Source organism: Phragmites australis, chromosome 16, assembly GCF_958298935.1.
Source record: "Phragmites australis chromosome 16, lpPhrAust1.1, whole genome shotgun sequence".
In the NCBI taxonomy this organism is placed as follows: Eukaryota; Viridiplantae; Streptophyta; class Magnoliopsida; order Poales; family Poaceae; genus Phragmites; species Phragmites australis.
In genome coordinates this window covers 5,291,569-5,307,698 of record NC_084936.1, presented here as the reverse complement: position 1 = coordinate 5,307,698, position 16,130 = coordinate 5,291,569, and the positions used below count along the sequence as shown (strand labels likewise).

Here is a 16,130-nt window from a genome sequence, read left to right as displayed (position 1 = left end):
TCGATCGGAAGGGATGCATGCAGTGATTTGTGACGCAAGAACGCCATTAATTAAGCTATCCTCTTGGTTAATTTGGGAAAAAAGGATTGTGCCAGCACTTTTTTTTTCAAAAACCCCAGTACACACGCATACACATCTATACACTCACATTATCACGTGCATATACTCATACAATACATTCTAACAGCTAAAGATTTAGAACTTAAAGATTAACATTATCACTATAAACATATTGTTATCGACAGATGTGTACGAAGGAAAGCTTGTGTTGTACCATGCATGTACTGGCTTGATCGATCAGCCGGCACAATCATGCTCATGTATCGACGGCGATGCTTGGCAGGTTCCAACAAGGTGTCGGTGGTTCCTAGCTCCCAAAAACTTTAGATCGGTCAGCCCAGTAGCCCGATTGTAGGTTTGTGAAGTGGTCTCGCTTGTAGTCCATGAGGTAGGCGGATCAACTCTCGTAGGCCGAATTGCTTCTTTTTTTCTTTCAGACTTTTCTTTTCCTATTATTTTCAGTTACATGTAAAATTAGAACATGTGATTTAGATTATAATTTTGTCCTTCATATGCATTGAATAATTTAAGAGCCTGATTTAATAATTTTCAAAAGTTAATTCAACAATCGTGAAGCACAAATTCAACCTCTTGTAAAAACTACAGGCAACACTTTGTAATACTTATTTGAACAATTTGTGATATCATGTTCAACGTTTTGTACTACATATTTCAACAATTTTAATAACATTTTAACACTTTAAGGTACCTATTTCAAAAATTAGTGATAACATGGTCAACGTATTGTGAGACATATTTCAACAATTTATGATATATGTTCAACATTTTATATGTGATTTGTTGAAATAATACATTTGAATTGTTAAAATAGTGCACTCCAATTTTTGATTTTTTAAAATAGTAAAAATATATTTATGTTGGGTCTCATTTTGTTGCATTAATTATGAATAGCACCACGATTCAAACGGTTTTCAAAATGGTCATCCGGTGTGCGAGAAAAATGTATTTTAAGTTTCAGAAATTGCAAAACTACACGCCACCCAACCATCCTGACCCAATACACGCACGATTGGAGAGCAACACATGTCCTAACCCGATACACGCATGATTATGAGAGCCCCTATCCATCGGACGACTAAGTGGAAGCATCAACTCGGTCAATCCAATATGGCCCACTGATACTTCACCATGATTATAGATTACTATCATTAATATTGACGACTTTGCAATATAATACATTTGAATTGGTTTTGTAGAAATTCCCTATAAAATGGCTCAAAACGATGAAATGCGACAAGTACTGACATTAGGCTTAGTTTTCTGTCCTAAAATGGGCCGGCCACAACCCATCAAGTCTAAAAGCATCCTGTGGCAACCCACATGACTCTAGGCGCAAGACCCAAGCCCATGACTTGGCACACAGGTCTTTGTAGAAGGTCTATCCAAAATCATCCCAAAATCTAAAATTATTCGCAAAGTCTAGGATAGCAAAATCTTACAACACAAATTCGGAGTTCAAGATGTCATAAAATGGAAAACTTGATAATATGTAAGTTATAAATCTAGTCGAGGGCTTTGGTTTGCATATGTGGAAGACATATTTTGGACTTTAGAGCTAGGATATAACCCCCCCCCCCCCCAATGAGTGTTGCACATATTAGTCCGAAATAGAACATATTATCCCACGGCTTGTTTTTGGCAATCAAGATGGTGTTTCCAGGGAAAGAATAATTGATAAATTTGTAGATCTTTTTGAGAGTTATAATTTAAGTACAAATTCATATAGTTTGGAGCCTGGGCATAGGAGATATCAACCTTACAAGGTAGAGCTGCGAAAAAGAAAAATCCTGCCTTGGAGATGTGGAGAATAAGTTGTATTTTACTTCCTTCAATAGACATCATGTATAATATAGTGGAGCATGCCCCAAGACACCTTTAGATTATAAATAGGACCCTAGGAGTGTCCCCAATTATACCCAATCTCATAATTTCAAATTAACACCTACAAACGACTGAGTTTCACTATCAACTTAAGTCATGTAGTCTAGTTGACTAATTAACCTCTAATTGGAGTAGCCCTTGAATTAGGAATACTTTAATTAGGATCTAGTTAACCAAGGTTCTTATTAGAATAAAGTTCAAGAGTCAGAGTGGATCGACGTCAGGTATGCCTATGATGGTATTTGTATCAACTATCTTATAAAGATTGATTTGTTGAGGATCTTGTCATGCTATTCTTAGAGGACTATTTTTTATTAATATATCATGATTATTTTGTTCAATATGATGTATGCTTCTTTTTCGTACATTAAGATCTGCATATGTTTCTTAATGATATAGATGTAAACATGGTGTTTAGATTTATTTTTGCCAATATCATCGTTATGGTGTGTTTGTAGATGATCTTAGCACAAGGAACTAGGTAGACATCTTCATATGTAGTGTAGCCACCGAGTAATTATACAATAGAATCTTTGTATGCATGTGAACCATGTGTCTAATTAATCTTTTGGATAGAACTACAACTGGCGCTACCTAGATTAAACTTAACTCTTATCTGGCTAAGACTCATAATTTCGATTGTTGCCTTTTTGTGCTAATTTTATGTATATACATTATATATGCAATCATGCTTTTGCGGAAGATTAACATGTTAGATTAAGGATCTATTTGCTTGGGTTTCTGCTTTTGAGCTTTTCTAAAAAACTATACTTTTGGCTTGTTTGAAAAGCTACTTTTAGAAATAGGCTGTTAGCTTCTACAACAAATTTTGATTTCTTAGCACATAGCTTCTCAGAAAAGCATTTCTCAGTAAGTTTATCAGTTTTAGTTCATTTTCCTCAGAAGCAGAGTTCTAGTTTCTCCAGAAATCACTTCTTCAGAACCTCATTTGTTCTGGCTTCTGGCAGCAACAGAAGCAGAACTAGAAGCACGAAACAAATAAGGTCTAAATAGAATGCCTTATTGGTTTGCTTGCTGATCCTTGTGGATATTGTAACCTTGGAATATTCTAGTGATAAACTACAGACAACTCATGCACTTGTTATTATAATATTATGCACGCAACTAGCGTCAATAGACCAAGTGATCCTTGTGGATTCTATAACCTTGGAATATTCCAATGATAAACTACAGACGACTCATGCACTTGTTATAGTAATATTATGCATGCAACTAGCGTCAATAGACATGTTTCAATAATTTATGGTAACATGTTCAATAGTTTTCTTTGATTTATTGAAACATTGTATTCGAATTAGGAATGACAATCTTGCTTGTGGGTTCAGTAGTCGCAGGTAAATCACCCGATGGAACCGGGTATGGGTCTGTGTCTTTGTCCACGGGTACAACAGGTCGGATACCTACGAAGTATTGGTTCGGGTATGGGTTTTGTATAATGTCCACCGGTGCCCATGGGTCTATTCGATAAATTACTATGTTGATCCAATGCCCCAATACTCCCCAACATATTGTGATTTGTGAATCTATTAGTTTATTATAGGATAAAGTATTTATCGGTGCATTGAACTAAATATATTCTTATTAATATTATTATCTTGAGTTATGATATATTTATCTTGAAATGATCTTAAAAAGGGTTTTTGAGACTGGATAGAAAACCTGCCGGCGACCCATGTGTTTCGAGTACCGGGTGGGTAATGATATAAAACAGTGAGATAGGATTAATGATCAATGTTCCTGACTTGAGATAGGACAAGCATCTTAAAACATATAAGCAAATAGGCAAATTTCAGGAAACGGGGGCTGCTGACTTGGGAAACGCTGTCAAGCGTGGTCAGTGGGGAGCAGCACCCAGACTAGCGAAGATTTATATAAGCCAAAAGCGGACGGCAATCTATACTTGTGATCGACACTGGAGCAGAGATGCTGCATGCATATGTCCGCCATCATATAGCTAGTTAGCCGAGCCATTAAAACCTAATTATTTGAGCTTCAAATGGCGATGCGACTTGAGTGCGCTTGAGCTACTGTGATTACTCGTCCAAACTGCAAAAGAATCAGAGGACACCAGCCTCTGTTTCGTTAGAAGTAGTAGGATCCTGAAGAAAAGCTAACGGAGAGGAGAGTACCACTAGCAGGTGAGCAGGGTTCAGAGATATAACGAAAGTGATTAAGGCCTTAATCAAAAGGCAAAAGGGCCAATCGCAGAGGCAAGGCTTGCTTTGTGAAAGTCTGTCTCACCGTCGTTCTGTCCTCCAAGGCCAGGTCAGAACTGAATAATCGCCAGCTTAACAAATTAAAGGGGAGTTGTTCTCTCTCGAATCGCCTTTAATTAGCCAGCTCAAACAAATTTCTCGACAAAAAAAAAATCATATGATACGATTATTAGAAAAAAAGAAAGAACCATGAAGGACATGCACATCACTAGTGCATCAGTACACTGAGATGTAAGCAAGCTAGTCACTGTTTAAAGAAATGCAACTTTACATATTTTTACACACACAGTCTATTTTAGATATACAAATCTCAACATAAATTAACGATAATACTTAAGTTATGTATCTATATGAGATAGTAAAATTAACCAAAAAGCTAGCTGCAAGTACAAAACGGTGCGGTGATGCCTGACCCCGTCGCGCTCGCACACCGCGCAGCGAAACGCGGGCGCGGCGGCGTCATCTTTGTCCAATCATGTCGAGGAAAACGAGGAGCAAAGCGCCCTCGCCGCGCGCGCTTTGCTCCACGCTGCCACCGGCCCGCCATGCATCCCACGACGACCCAACTTGATCCACCGCGCGGCGCGCGCAACGCCTCAGCTATAAATCGATGGCAGGACAGCTAATCCGCTCGTCGCCGCGCCGTTTGCTCACTGGTCTGCCGCTGACCCAAGCCGAGCTAACTACCAATGGCGGGACACGAGGAGCGTCACCAGGCGCCAGCGGCGGCGGATACGGTGTGCGTGCCGAGGCGCCGCGCGCGGGCGTCGAGCGAGTACCTGGGCGTGCGGCGGCGGCCGTGGGGCCGGTACGCGGCGGAGATCCGCAACCCCGTCACCAAGGAGCGCCACTGGCTCGGCACCTTCGACACTGCCGAGGAGGCCGCCATCGCCTACGACCTCTCCGCCATCTCCATCTGCGGCCCCGCCGTAGCGCGCACCAACTTCTACTACCCGTGCGGCGGCGTCAGCGCCAGCGCGGCATCCACCCTGCAGCAGCAGCCTCCGCCGTATGGTCCGCTGCCAGTCGCGCCGCCTCCGTCGCCGTTGTCCGAGGGGAGTGGCAGCACTGCTGATGATGACTGTCAGCTCTCGGCGGAGGAGGCCGACGACGACGAGTCGCTGACGATCGCCGCCATACTGCAGAGCTTCCAGCATCAGAGCGCTCCATCCGCATCCTCTGCTTCTCTGTACTAGCTGATCAATCCCATGCAAGAAGAGAATATAATCGTGATCGCTTAATTTGATCAGGAATTTGTGAATGTCTGACAGCATATGGATCATGCAAGAGTTTGTCACAGAACTGAACATGGCGTGTAGTCTATACAATTCATGGAGAGGAGAGGAAAATCGCTTGCATCGTCTCCCTTGATTGTTCGGAAACTGAACTAGTAATTACTTCACTCTAACTATTTTTCAGGACCCTCTCTGAGTGCTCCTTTTTTCTATTTTTTTTTTCAATTTCCTCGAGCCGCGCGCGACCTGCTTCCGAGAGAGAAAATATGGTAGCCTTGCCTTTCTAATTTTTTTTTTCAAGAAAATTTTATAGGTGGAAAAATGAATTGAAACTTTTGGGAAGCGAAACACTGATTTGAAACTTTGCCAAACAGAGAATCTGTATCTCAAACTTCTTTTTGAATTGAAACATTTGATTTAGAAACTTTTTTACTTGAAACATTTCACTGACTCAGGAAGTTTGGATTCAAGCTATGCGGGGAAGGGGGTCGATCGTGTCGAATGCCAGAAAAAGGAAAGGTTTTTGTCAGGACCCTTGTCAGAATTTGATTTCTGATTCGCGTACTTGCCCGCGCTGACACGGTGCGAGTTGTTGACAACCGGCAGCGACATCTTATTTTTCGTTTTCAATATTCAGATCACGTATTTTATTATATTGAGTTATACGATTAACTCATCTAAAAGTTTAAGATGGTAGAGAAAGACTGTTATGATAGAGCATGATTAGTTTTCATATACTCTAATACATTAAGAGATTTGGATCACCAACCAAGAAAATCTCTTTTTTTTGGAATTAATATCCTCTGCCATTGCAATCCTGCCTTTTTTTTACATCCTAATATAACAACATAAATCCCATACAAATACGATCTTTAATTTACGTATCCTCATGAATCGCACACAAGACAGCATAAGCGGTGTCATTATTTTCTATTGAAAGATATGAACCACAACTGTATGATATAAGCAAATCCAACTGTAATCAACTGTAGTTTTGGTCTTGTTCTTATTCGCACCTGATATTTTGACTCTGATTATAGTGTTAAAGAAAGATATACTACTCCAGATAGCACCGTTTGGGACCTAAAAAAAAGGAGAATCTTTTGAGATGCTGTAAAATCACGAACTTGGCCAGTCTGTTGCCTCCTAAGAAATACAAGCAGCTCCACATTTTTTTTATCCTAAATCTACAAATTGAAAAATCCACCCTGTATAAAGGGCCCTCAATACTTAGCTTCACCATAAAAAGAAAAGAGAAGAGAAGAGAAGGAATAGTTGCCAAGGAGAAGCATGAAGAGAGCAGAGCCATGACGTGCTTGGTCTTTGCAATACTGGTCTGCCTCACCGCCTTGTTCATCGCCGGCGACGCCTGCAACCAAGTCCCCTCCATGAGATGGGACGACGCATGCCTCAAGGCGTGCGACACGGCACCGCTATACAACCTCTGCCAGGAGACGCTGCAGCGCGGGCCGGACATCGCCGAGGCGACTGCCTACGCGATCCTGGCGACGAGGCTCGCCAGGATGTCGTACGACGACACGGTGGCCCAGGTGGACGGGATGCTTTCGAGCGGGACGCTCCCCGGCGACGAGCGATCGGCTTACTTGCACTGCACTGACAGGTACGCCACGGCGCGCGTCCAAATGGAGAGCTTGGAGGCCGAGTTGGTCGGCTGCGACTTCACGCGCGCCAGGCAGCAGTACGTCGACGCGGTGGCCGCCGTGAAGTCCTGCGGGGACGGGCTGTCGGCGTTCAAGGGCACGGCGCTGGCCGCCAAGAACGCGGCCGACCGTGATTTGACCACGGTCGCGTATGATTTGGGCACCTTGATCGTTGGCAAGTAGTTAGAGGTGCTAGTTGTTATTAGCATCTTCCGGACAGGGGCGGATGGAGTGCAGACGGCCCGCTCTAGATGAAATATTTCGCACGACAAAATCAAAGAAATACAGCCTGAACTTCTCCACACATTCTAAAAATCGATTCAAACCAACTCCAACTCTCATGGCACCTAGGGACATGTAGATCTAGGCCTGGACAGGAGAACCTATTCCAAAAAGAATCAAGCCAATATCATTATAGACACTATCTACCACATAACAATAGAATATATGTTTGATTATGTTTGTTGGATCTCTTTCGCCTATCTGGTGAACTGTAGCTATGTGGTAGATAGTGCCTATGTCATAGCGAAAATTTTGTAAAAAGTAACTGCTTTGTACATCTATAGATGTAAGGGCTGGGATATTGTTTTTCCATTATCTAAAAATAGTTGGCTAGGTGCAAAAAGAGTGGTGAGGAGCTGAGGACAAGGAGCCATCATTCGCATTGGCCTAGCCGTCTCGGCGCCTCGCAGCCTGCAGTCATCGGAGATGGAGAGGAAGCGTGTAAGTACCGCTGCTGCCGTGGAATTTGGTGGCACTGCTGGGTGAGAGGGTGCACGCAGGAATGCTTGCGAGACGCCGTTTTATCAGGCCTGTCGCGTGTACACCCAACACACATTTTTCAAGCGATCACCGTTCAGTGTCGATCTCTGTCAGTGCCGGGCAAACCAGCAGGGCAGAGTCGTGTGTACGCATGTTCCAACCTACTCCAATATAATGATTCGATCCGGTGAGCCACAGGGCACGGACGGTGCGCTGGGCCTTGGTGGACACACGGATTGCACTCTCCACGGCTCGATCGAGCTACGTTCCGCACCATATATTGCACATGTGTGTGCGGTAGCCTGGCCCTCGGCACGTCTGTATCACCCCTCGCCGTAGCTCCCTCGATCGCAATCCGTCTGGCCCACGCGAACCACGCAACCCCCCCCCCGATCGGCAGATCTCGTGCAAGGCAGGGGAGTTGCCGACTCGCCTTTGGCGGGCTACCTTGGCAACCTCGCCCTCCGAATTGGCTCGAAATCGAATGATGGGCCTAGGCCACCCGCCACCATGATGAGGACAATATCCCCAAACGAAACGAAGCAAGAGCTCTCTTCAGCTGGTCATCCCACCTCAACGTCGGTCACCGGTCACCCACACCGACCACATAGCATACAGGACCCAAGATGATCCATCATGTAATGTCTCGTTTGGCAGCCCGTGGATCAGCGTGGATTGAGGTCCGATCCCGGCCTCCCCAAGCCGGCGGCTCACTGCTCGACTCCAGCGTTGCTTGACGCCGACGACCGCCGCTCACCAACTCATGCTCTGATCTGGCTGGTACTTGCATCTTCTTTTTCTCTTCCCATCGTCCTCCTCACTTGTGGAGTGCAATTTGCTCATGGTTTTACCAGTAACAAGTTATGCCTAGTTCTGGAGGGGTAGCTTAATATTCCTGTATACTACTATGTTGGTAATGGCTTTATCAGTAATTAGCACTATCATAAAAAGTCATCCGCACCCCTTTTCACCGCCCATTCTTAAGCTCCGGGCGTAAAAAAAATCGTGCCAGTAAGAACCGACAGAGATAGTGGTTATTACTGCCGGTTTATATTACGAACCGGCAGCAATGTTCAAATTATCATTGCTGGTTCTTAAAAAGACGTGCCTTTAATAACCGGCAATGATAATATTTATCTCAACCAGTTCGTATTCCAAACCGGCAGTGATAAATATTTATCACTGTCAGTTCTTAAAAAGACGTGCATAAAAAGAAGTATCTTTAATAACAGGCAATGTTAATATTAATCACTACCGGTTCGTATTCCCAACTGACAGTAATAATTCTTCTATAAATTGAACTTGTCTCCCTCACCTGCGCCCATCTCATTTCGCTCTCCCCGAACCCACTCTCGAGGGGTAGTGGCGGTCGAAGTGGAGCGATGGTCACCGGCTATCTCCATTGCGGCCGCCTTTACCCCTCGAGCTCGGCTTCAACATCACTCACATGAGCTCCTCGTCATAGCCACCGTTCGCAAAGCTCGACGTCCGCCGTGCCCGCCGTTTTCCGAGCCAATATGCACCTTCCCCATCTCCTCATTCCTCTCCCCGCGGTCTCCTCTCACTGTCTCCTCATCTCTTCTCACCGTTCTCCGAGCAGGTAGCCACCTCGCGTACGTTCACCGAGCCCACTGTCTCTCGAGCCAACGAACGGCCGCGTGCCTTCCCTGTATCCTCATCTCCTCTCTCCACGTCTCTATTGTGCGCGCTAATGTTGTGTGAAGATAGTTGTGACAATAGATAGATATAAAGGAATGGAAAAGGCATATTCGCTTCAAACTAAGTTTGAGGTTAAAGATTGTGCTTTTGTCATTAGTTTAGATTTACTATTGTCACTCTCTCGGATAGTAAATTCAGTCGGCTAGCGCGCAAGATGTATAACAGATGGCGCAGGGCTGCTGTATCAGGAGTTCTTTGACATCTTAAGAGCTCCTGGTACAGCAGCTTCACAACATCCGTTTCTATTTTTAGATTTAGGTATAAAATACTTTGCCATGAATATTTCGGCATGAGATTTCTGTCTTAAATTTGACATCAAACTTAAGACAAATCCTCATGCTAAAGAGTTCGCGGTAGATTATTTTTACAAATCTAAAAGGATTATCATTGTCGGTTCATATCTTGAACCGATAATGATAGTTGTTATCACTGTCGGTTCATATTATGAACCAGCATTGATAGTAGAGTTATCACTGTCGGTTCAAGACTTGAACCGGTAATGATAACCCTATTATCAATGCCAGTTCATAAGTCGATAGTGATAACCATGGACCATCACTGCTGCTTATTCACTACCGGTTCAAAAACCGACAGTGATGATTTTTTCTGTAATAGTGTAGTATTGCCTAGTCTCATCTAAAGCCACAACCAAAATGCCTCAACCCCTCATCAATATAGAAACAAATAAAATGACCCGTGCAATAAAATTTTAATAAACCACAACCTGTTTGCATCAGAGCCTTTTTTTTCCTTTTTTCTCTCTGTATGCATAGAGCTCCCAAATAAATATGCTGGTGTTGGCACAAAATCAGAGAGAGAAAGAGAGCATTTCGTTGTCGGAGCTCTCGTGGCGGCAATTTCTGTAGCTGAGTGCATGGCAAGCTCATCGTTGCGCGTGGCTAAAACCACGACCCAGCTCAGATCCAGATCTCCACCTTGCACTCCCACTGTAGCGGGCGCTGACGATCTTGGTTTCTATTCAAGATCTAGTCATGTATTTCAAGAAGAAAATTACACTGTATTTACAGTATAGTTAGTACCCACATGTATTTATAATGTGCAGTTTATCACATTTTTTTACATCCAGTAAGTGTTCCACATGGTTCCCTGATCTCAGACGATACATTGTACATAATGCTTATAGTTTGAATTTGGAAACTGCAAGTGTTGTTCCTATAGACTTTCGTGTTCTGGGCCCCATTTTGTTGTTTCTCTTGTTGGTTGTTGCCTGGTGTAACATGTGGATCCAGATTAGTGTTTGATGGTCTATGGTTCTACCTTTGATGTGTTTACCAGTATGTTTGAATACTTTGGTATCGAGCATGTCGGTTCTACTAGGTACGTTTCAGAAACCACATGCATGAAAATCATTTTTTAAGGTCATGAATAGGAAAAGAAAGGTTGTTTCTCTAGGAACAAAAACTGAACATTTACCTCTTCATGTATAGCCTTTTAGTTATCATATGTTTTGCATTTGCTCTAGCATTACCTCAGAATGTGTTATCACAGATAGATTTTAAACTCTATCACAGATGGTTACGGGTTTCGTCTCTGCAAAGGTGTATGTGATATCGAGCTTGTTATAGACGGTTACAACTCCGTCTGTAACAGAGCTACACACAGACAGGTCTAAATAAGACATGCATCTGTAATAAAGCTGCACACATGTCAGTTTCTCAATACACATAGACGGATTTTTCTGAAAAACCATCTGTGCGTATTAAGGGTCACAAACGATTTTTGTTGAAACCCCTATGTATAAAGTATTACATACGGATTTTTTTTAAAACCATCCGTGTGACCCTTTATCCTTGAGAAACCATTTTGCTTCATGGATGCCTTCATGATATGACATATATCACACAGAAATATATATCACTTAAATGAAAATATCACATGCATATACATAAGAACATCACACATATATATAACATATAAGAACATATTATTCTATATACACGATCTTAGCATGACACATTGTTCAGAACATAAACCTATACACAATCCCTAATTGTATCATCTGGTCTTCCAGAAGGATAAGATGATTGACACCATTGATGTCGTCTTCCAGAAGGATGAGATAATTGCCATCATTTCGGCCGCTTGCATTTCACCATAATCTCAAGAAAAGTATTATCTTCAATCATCATCTCGTTGTTATCTGGATCAGACTCCATCCTGACTAACTCAATAATCATGCGCTAGAACCAAACTACATTGCTTACAAATCTCTTTCCCTTGTTAAGTAAGAGATGACAGTTCAAAGTAGTCTTACAGTTCATAAAAATATCTCTATTATGACGAACACCAATAGAGAAATTTCTAACATGAATAAAAGATAATAGAATGTGATTCACAGCATAAACCGGATCCACGGTGGTGCCCTTCACAACAGCGAAAAACACATGTTCCACAGGACCGAAATCAACACCAAGCATCCGGACCGTGAAAGCAGCCATAGGAATAACCCATCCTTCCGGCGCTTGATAGCAGTGAACAAAGCCATTCTATTGCAGATTTGGGACACACAGACACAACATTACACTCAGTGCACAAATCGAATCAAACTCTAACAAAACTGTGATGCAAACCCTACTCACCTCAGTGCAGGGAAGGGGATTCGAAGTCTAGATCTCAAACCTCCCTCGTGAAAATAAACCCTAAAAAACCGTTGTGGGAGGGGATCGGATGGCAACGAGGAGAGCGAGGGAGATGGACTTCTTGTTGCTTTAGTGAGGGAGACGAGCGGTTTGTATCTATGGGAGTAGTGGGAAGCGAAGAGCAAGTGGTCAAATTTAAAACAATACCCGAGTCTTTAACTACAGACGGTTTTTCAAAAAATCCATTTGTGTCTATCATATAGACACAGACGGATCTTAAAAAAAACCGTCTATGACCATATCACAGACGTGTTTTTTTAAATTCCATCTGCGTCTGTATGATAGAAACAGACGGATTTGTAAAAACCGTCTGTGAGTTCTAGCACACCCAGATGGTGATCATGTTACAAACATGTCTGTCTTAGTAACCGTCTGTGGATATTTTGTCAATCACGGGTCCTAAGAAACCTCCTGTGATACTTCGTCTGCTTTCATTGATTATGTGGTAGTGTAATGGATATATATAAATTGTCTGTAGAAATATCCACTTTTTTGGTGAAGTTGAATAAGCTGACATCCACAAAGACACCAGTGCCCTACTCCTATTACTCTCTTCTTTTCTGTAAGCCAAATACGATAGTTTACAGTGTAGAAAAAACAGGGTGGACTCCATGCAGGTGTCAAGGGCCAATATGCTGGAGTAAGAGCGTGTTTGGTTTGTGACCTCCGTGAGCCAAGCCAAAATTTGGTCCTGCCTCGAAAATTTGGCCTCCGTTTGGTTCGATGTCAAAATTTGGCCAACCAAAATTTTTCTATAGCGTTTTTGGGCAAAACTCGGGCGGCCAAAACATGCGCCCCAATTTTGGCCGGCCAAAATTTTAGTTTGGCCTCAAACCAAATACCATTTTGCCAGCCTCGATTTTGGCACTGCCCCGACTTTGACCATGACCAAATTTTGGCTTGCCTCATGGAAGCCACCAACCAAACACCCCCTTAGCCTGCTAAGCTGACCTTTTTAGGCTGGATGCATGTATATTTATTTTATGAGAAAATATATATGTTGCGGAGAAAGGATGAGAACTACTTTATCTATAACTTAACCATTCGACATTTTTAGTAAATTATCACAAGGATAAAATTTCAGACCTCTCTATAATTGTTTGGATTTGAGGTCAAACCATCCAGGTTTGTTTCAAATGGTGCTTATCATATTATATTTATATAAATCTTTTACATAGTAACACTGCCCTTGCATGTCTTGCTTTTATATTCTGTAAGAGTTCACTGGTCCCAAGTTTGTATCTGTTTGATAGATAGATTTTTTGTATTTTGTTTCTTGTTGGAATGTATGGTTTCAAGTTTACATCATCATGATAATTGTGAGTTATATCTACTGAAATTGTTATTAGAATAATTATGCAATTTTAATGCTTTGATATCTGTCATTTTATTTAATTTTTAAACACACCATTTCTTTTCAAATCTGTTTTTTTTTCGTCTAACATAACTAGTGTTCTTTTGTATTTTGATGGGTTCAATTAAGTGAAACTTGTTTATGTTCTTCCGATAGAATTTTTTGTTTTCTATTATTTGTAGGGATATGTGGTTCCAAGTTCAATTTCTCATGATGACTGCAAATTTATTGCGATGAAATTGTTTTACTATAATTATGCAGTTTATATTAAATAAAAATTAGTTCCTTTTAGTTATTCACATGATATGGTAATTGCATTTCAGAACTGCATCAATTGCACAACTTGTTTAGTGCAATTTTAACTACCATGTTTTGCAATTACAATTTCGCCTCCAATAAAAAAAATGCTTACCTCTTCATCTCTCTCTTGTTTTCTTTGCACCCTGAATATGTTGCAAAAACATAAAAAAATAGTTAAATTGCTCACATTTCAGGTAAACTTTGTCCTAGTTTTTATCATATAGATTCAGTACCTTTCGAGTTCGTAAGAGCAGGTCCTGGCACCATGTCGGTGGGAAAGCTTGGTTCGAAGCGATGGCCGATGAGCTCCATCCCGTTGGCGAGGTGCTCGATCCACACTGCGAGTCGCTCAATTGCGGAGGAGAGGGTGTCAATTTAGACAGGGGAGATTGATCCCAGCACCAAGAGGTTGATTCCTACGATGAGGAGCTCCATTTGCGCTGCAAGTCGATCGATCCAGAGAGGAGGGCGTCGATTCGACGGGGACATCAATCCGGCGGGGCGTGGAGTTCATCTCAGAGGGGAATAGTGAGAGCTAGTTGCTTCCCCCTCCTCATCTTTTTGTTTGAAAACTGTGCATTTGATTGATTGTACCTGTTGCTTCAGCATATCCTTGTTCTTGATTAGGTATGACACACATGTATCATTTGTGTATTTGTTATTTGTAAGGGTAAATTTGCCATAACTTTGTATTTGTCAAACAATAGAACTTTTTGTTTTCTGTGACTTGTATCTATGCTGTCGTCATCTTTTACATTCTTATATTTTTTTGAAAATTTTATGCAATGTAATCACTGTAGGATTTACTTTTCAAGCATTTTCATCTGAATTTAGTATGCTAACCATTCTATTTTGTTAGGATTGAAATGGCTACAAAATTATCATTGTTTTTCCATTGAAATTATTTGTTTAAATTAATCTATATTAGTATTATAATACTCTGTGTCTATCAAATTCTCACTCAATTGCAATACATTTTTTTCAGTTGATTATTGCAGTTGTCTATGAACTTGACACTCATGCTAATTGCAAATTTTGCCCTACGAAATTGCTATTAAATAGCTGTGCAACCTTTATATTTTGATATCTGCTATGTTTTATTTAAATATTTGCCATAACTTTAACAGGTGTTTTACTGGCAAGTTATAGATAATCCGATTATCTTTCCATGGATGGCTACGTCAAATTTGGACGAATATATCAAACACTATGGTGGTGTTAGTTTGTGGCAAATTTGGAAATTTAGACAACATACGCGATCGTATTTGCGAAATTAGACAACATGTCGACGTATTTGCAAATCTAGCACTCGTATTCGGTAGTTCAAATTTCGAAATTTGGATTTCGGTAACTCAAATTCCGAAAAACACCCCAGGCCCATTGAATTCAGCAACTGAGCTACCGAATACGGCACTGTAGGCCGTATTCGACACCTTAGTTGCCGAATACAGCCGATCATGTCACTTTCACGTCGTGTCGATGCTTTCGGTGTGTGCGTGCCAGCGGGATGCTACTTTTACGCTTAATAAAAAGCCCTGGCTCGCAGAAGAGAGAAGGGAGAAGGGAGAAGAGAGCAGCAAAGGAGAGAAGGGAGAAAAGAAGAGAGCAGCAAAGGAGAGAAGGGAGAAGAGAAGAGAGCAGCAGTGGAGAGAAGAGGGCAGCAGCGGAGCAACGCTAGGAGAAGCAGCTCGAGCAGAGAGGGCAGCTGGAGAGGATCAACGCGAGCAGCAGCCGCGCTCAAGTTCCTTAAGGTAAGTTCTTAGATTACGTAGTTAATTAGTAATTGTAATTAGATTTTTCTTAGTTCGTTCAGAAGTATATTAGTCCTTTCGTCAGTATATTGTTAAATTCATTCAAGTACATTTGATTAATTATATTATTTTGATAAATTAGAGTATTTAAATTATGGATTTAGTTGGGTTATATAATTTTTATTAGTAAGTGTGATTAGATTCTTTACTTAATATAGTAATATGAATTTACGTGATTTAATCTAGGTAATTAGTTTTATTAAAGTAATATAATTAATAAATTAACTTGATTAATTAGTGTAATCACTTAGGTTTGGTAGAACCGTAGAAGATAGTGTCCAGTAGCAACAAAGATGCATATTAGTTGTGTATTGCACTATTTAATTAGTATTATTTTTGTACTTATTATTTATTACATGTATATTTATTTAGGAGATACGGTATGATTTTCCATATTTATTATGGAGAACGTCCCACAGTTTTGCACGG

General features: G+C 41.4%; 1 protein-coding gene across 1 annotated transcript; it reads left to right on the top strand.

The window, feature by feature from the left end:
* The first annotated feature begins 4,876 nt into the window (after window positions 1-4,876).
* On the top strand, window positions 4,877-5,395 carry LOC133894940 (ethylene-responsive transcription factor LEP-like). Its single transcript, XM_062335138.1, has one exon. It carries the CDS (start codon window positions 4,889-4,891, stop codon window positions 5,393-5,395), a length of 507 nt encoding a protein of 168 aa, XP_062191122.1. The 5' UTR covers window positions 4,877-4,888.
* The last annotated feature ends 10,735 nt before the right edge of the window (window positions 5,396-16,130 follow it).

What these genes read in the sequence shown, in the direction of transcription:
- LOC133894940 (XM_062335138.1), top strand. Translation starts at nt 4,889, where the DNA reads ATGGCGGGACACGAGGAGCGTCACCAGGCGCCAGCGGCGGCGGATACG.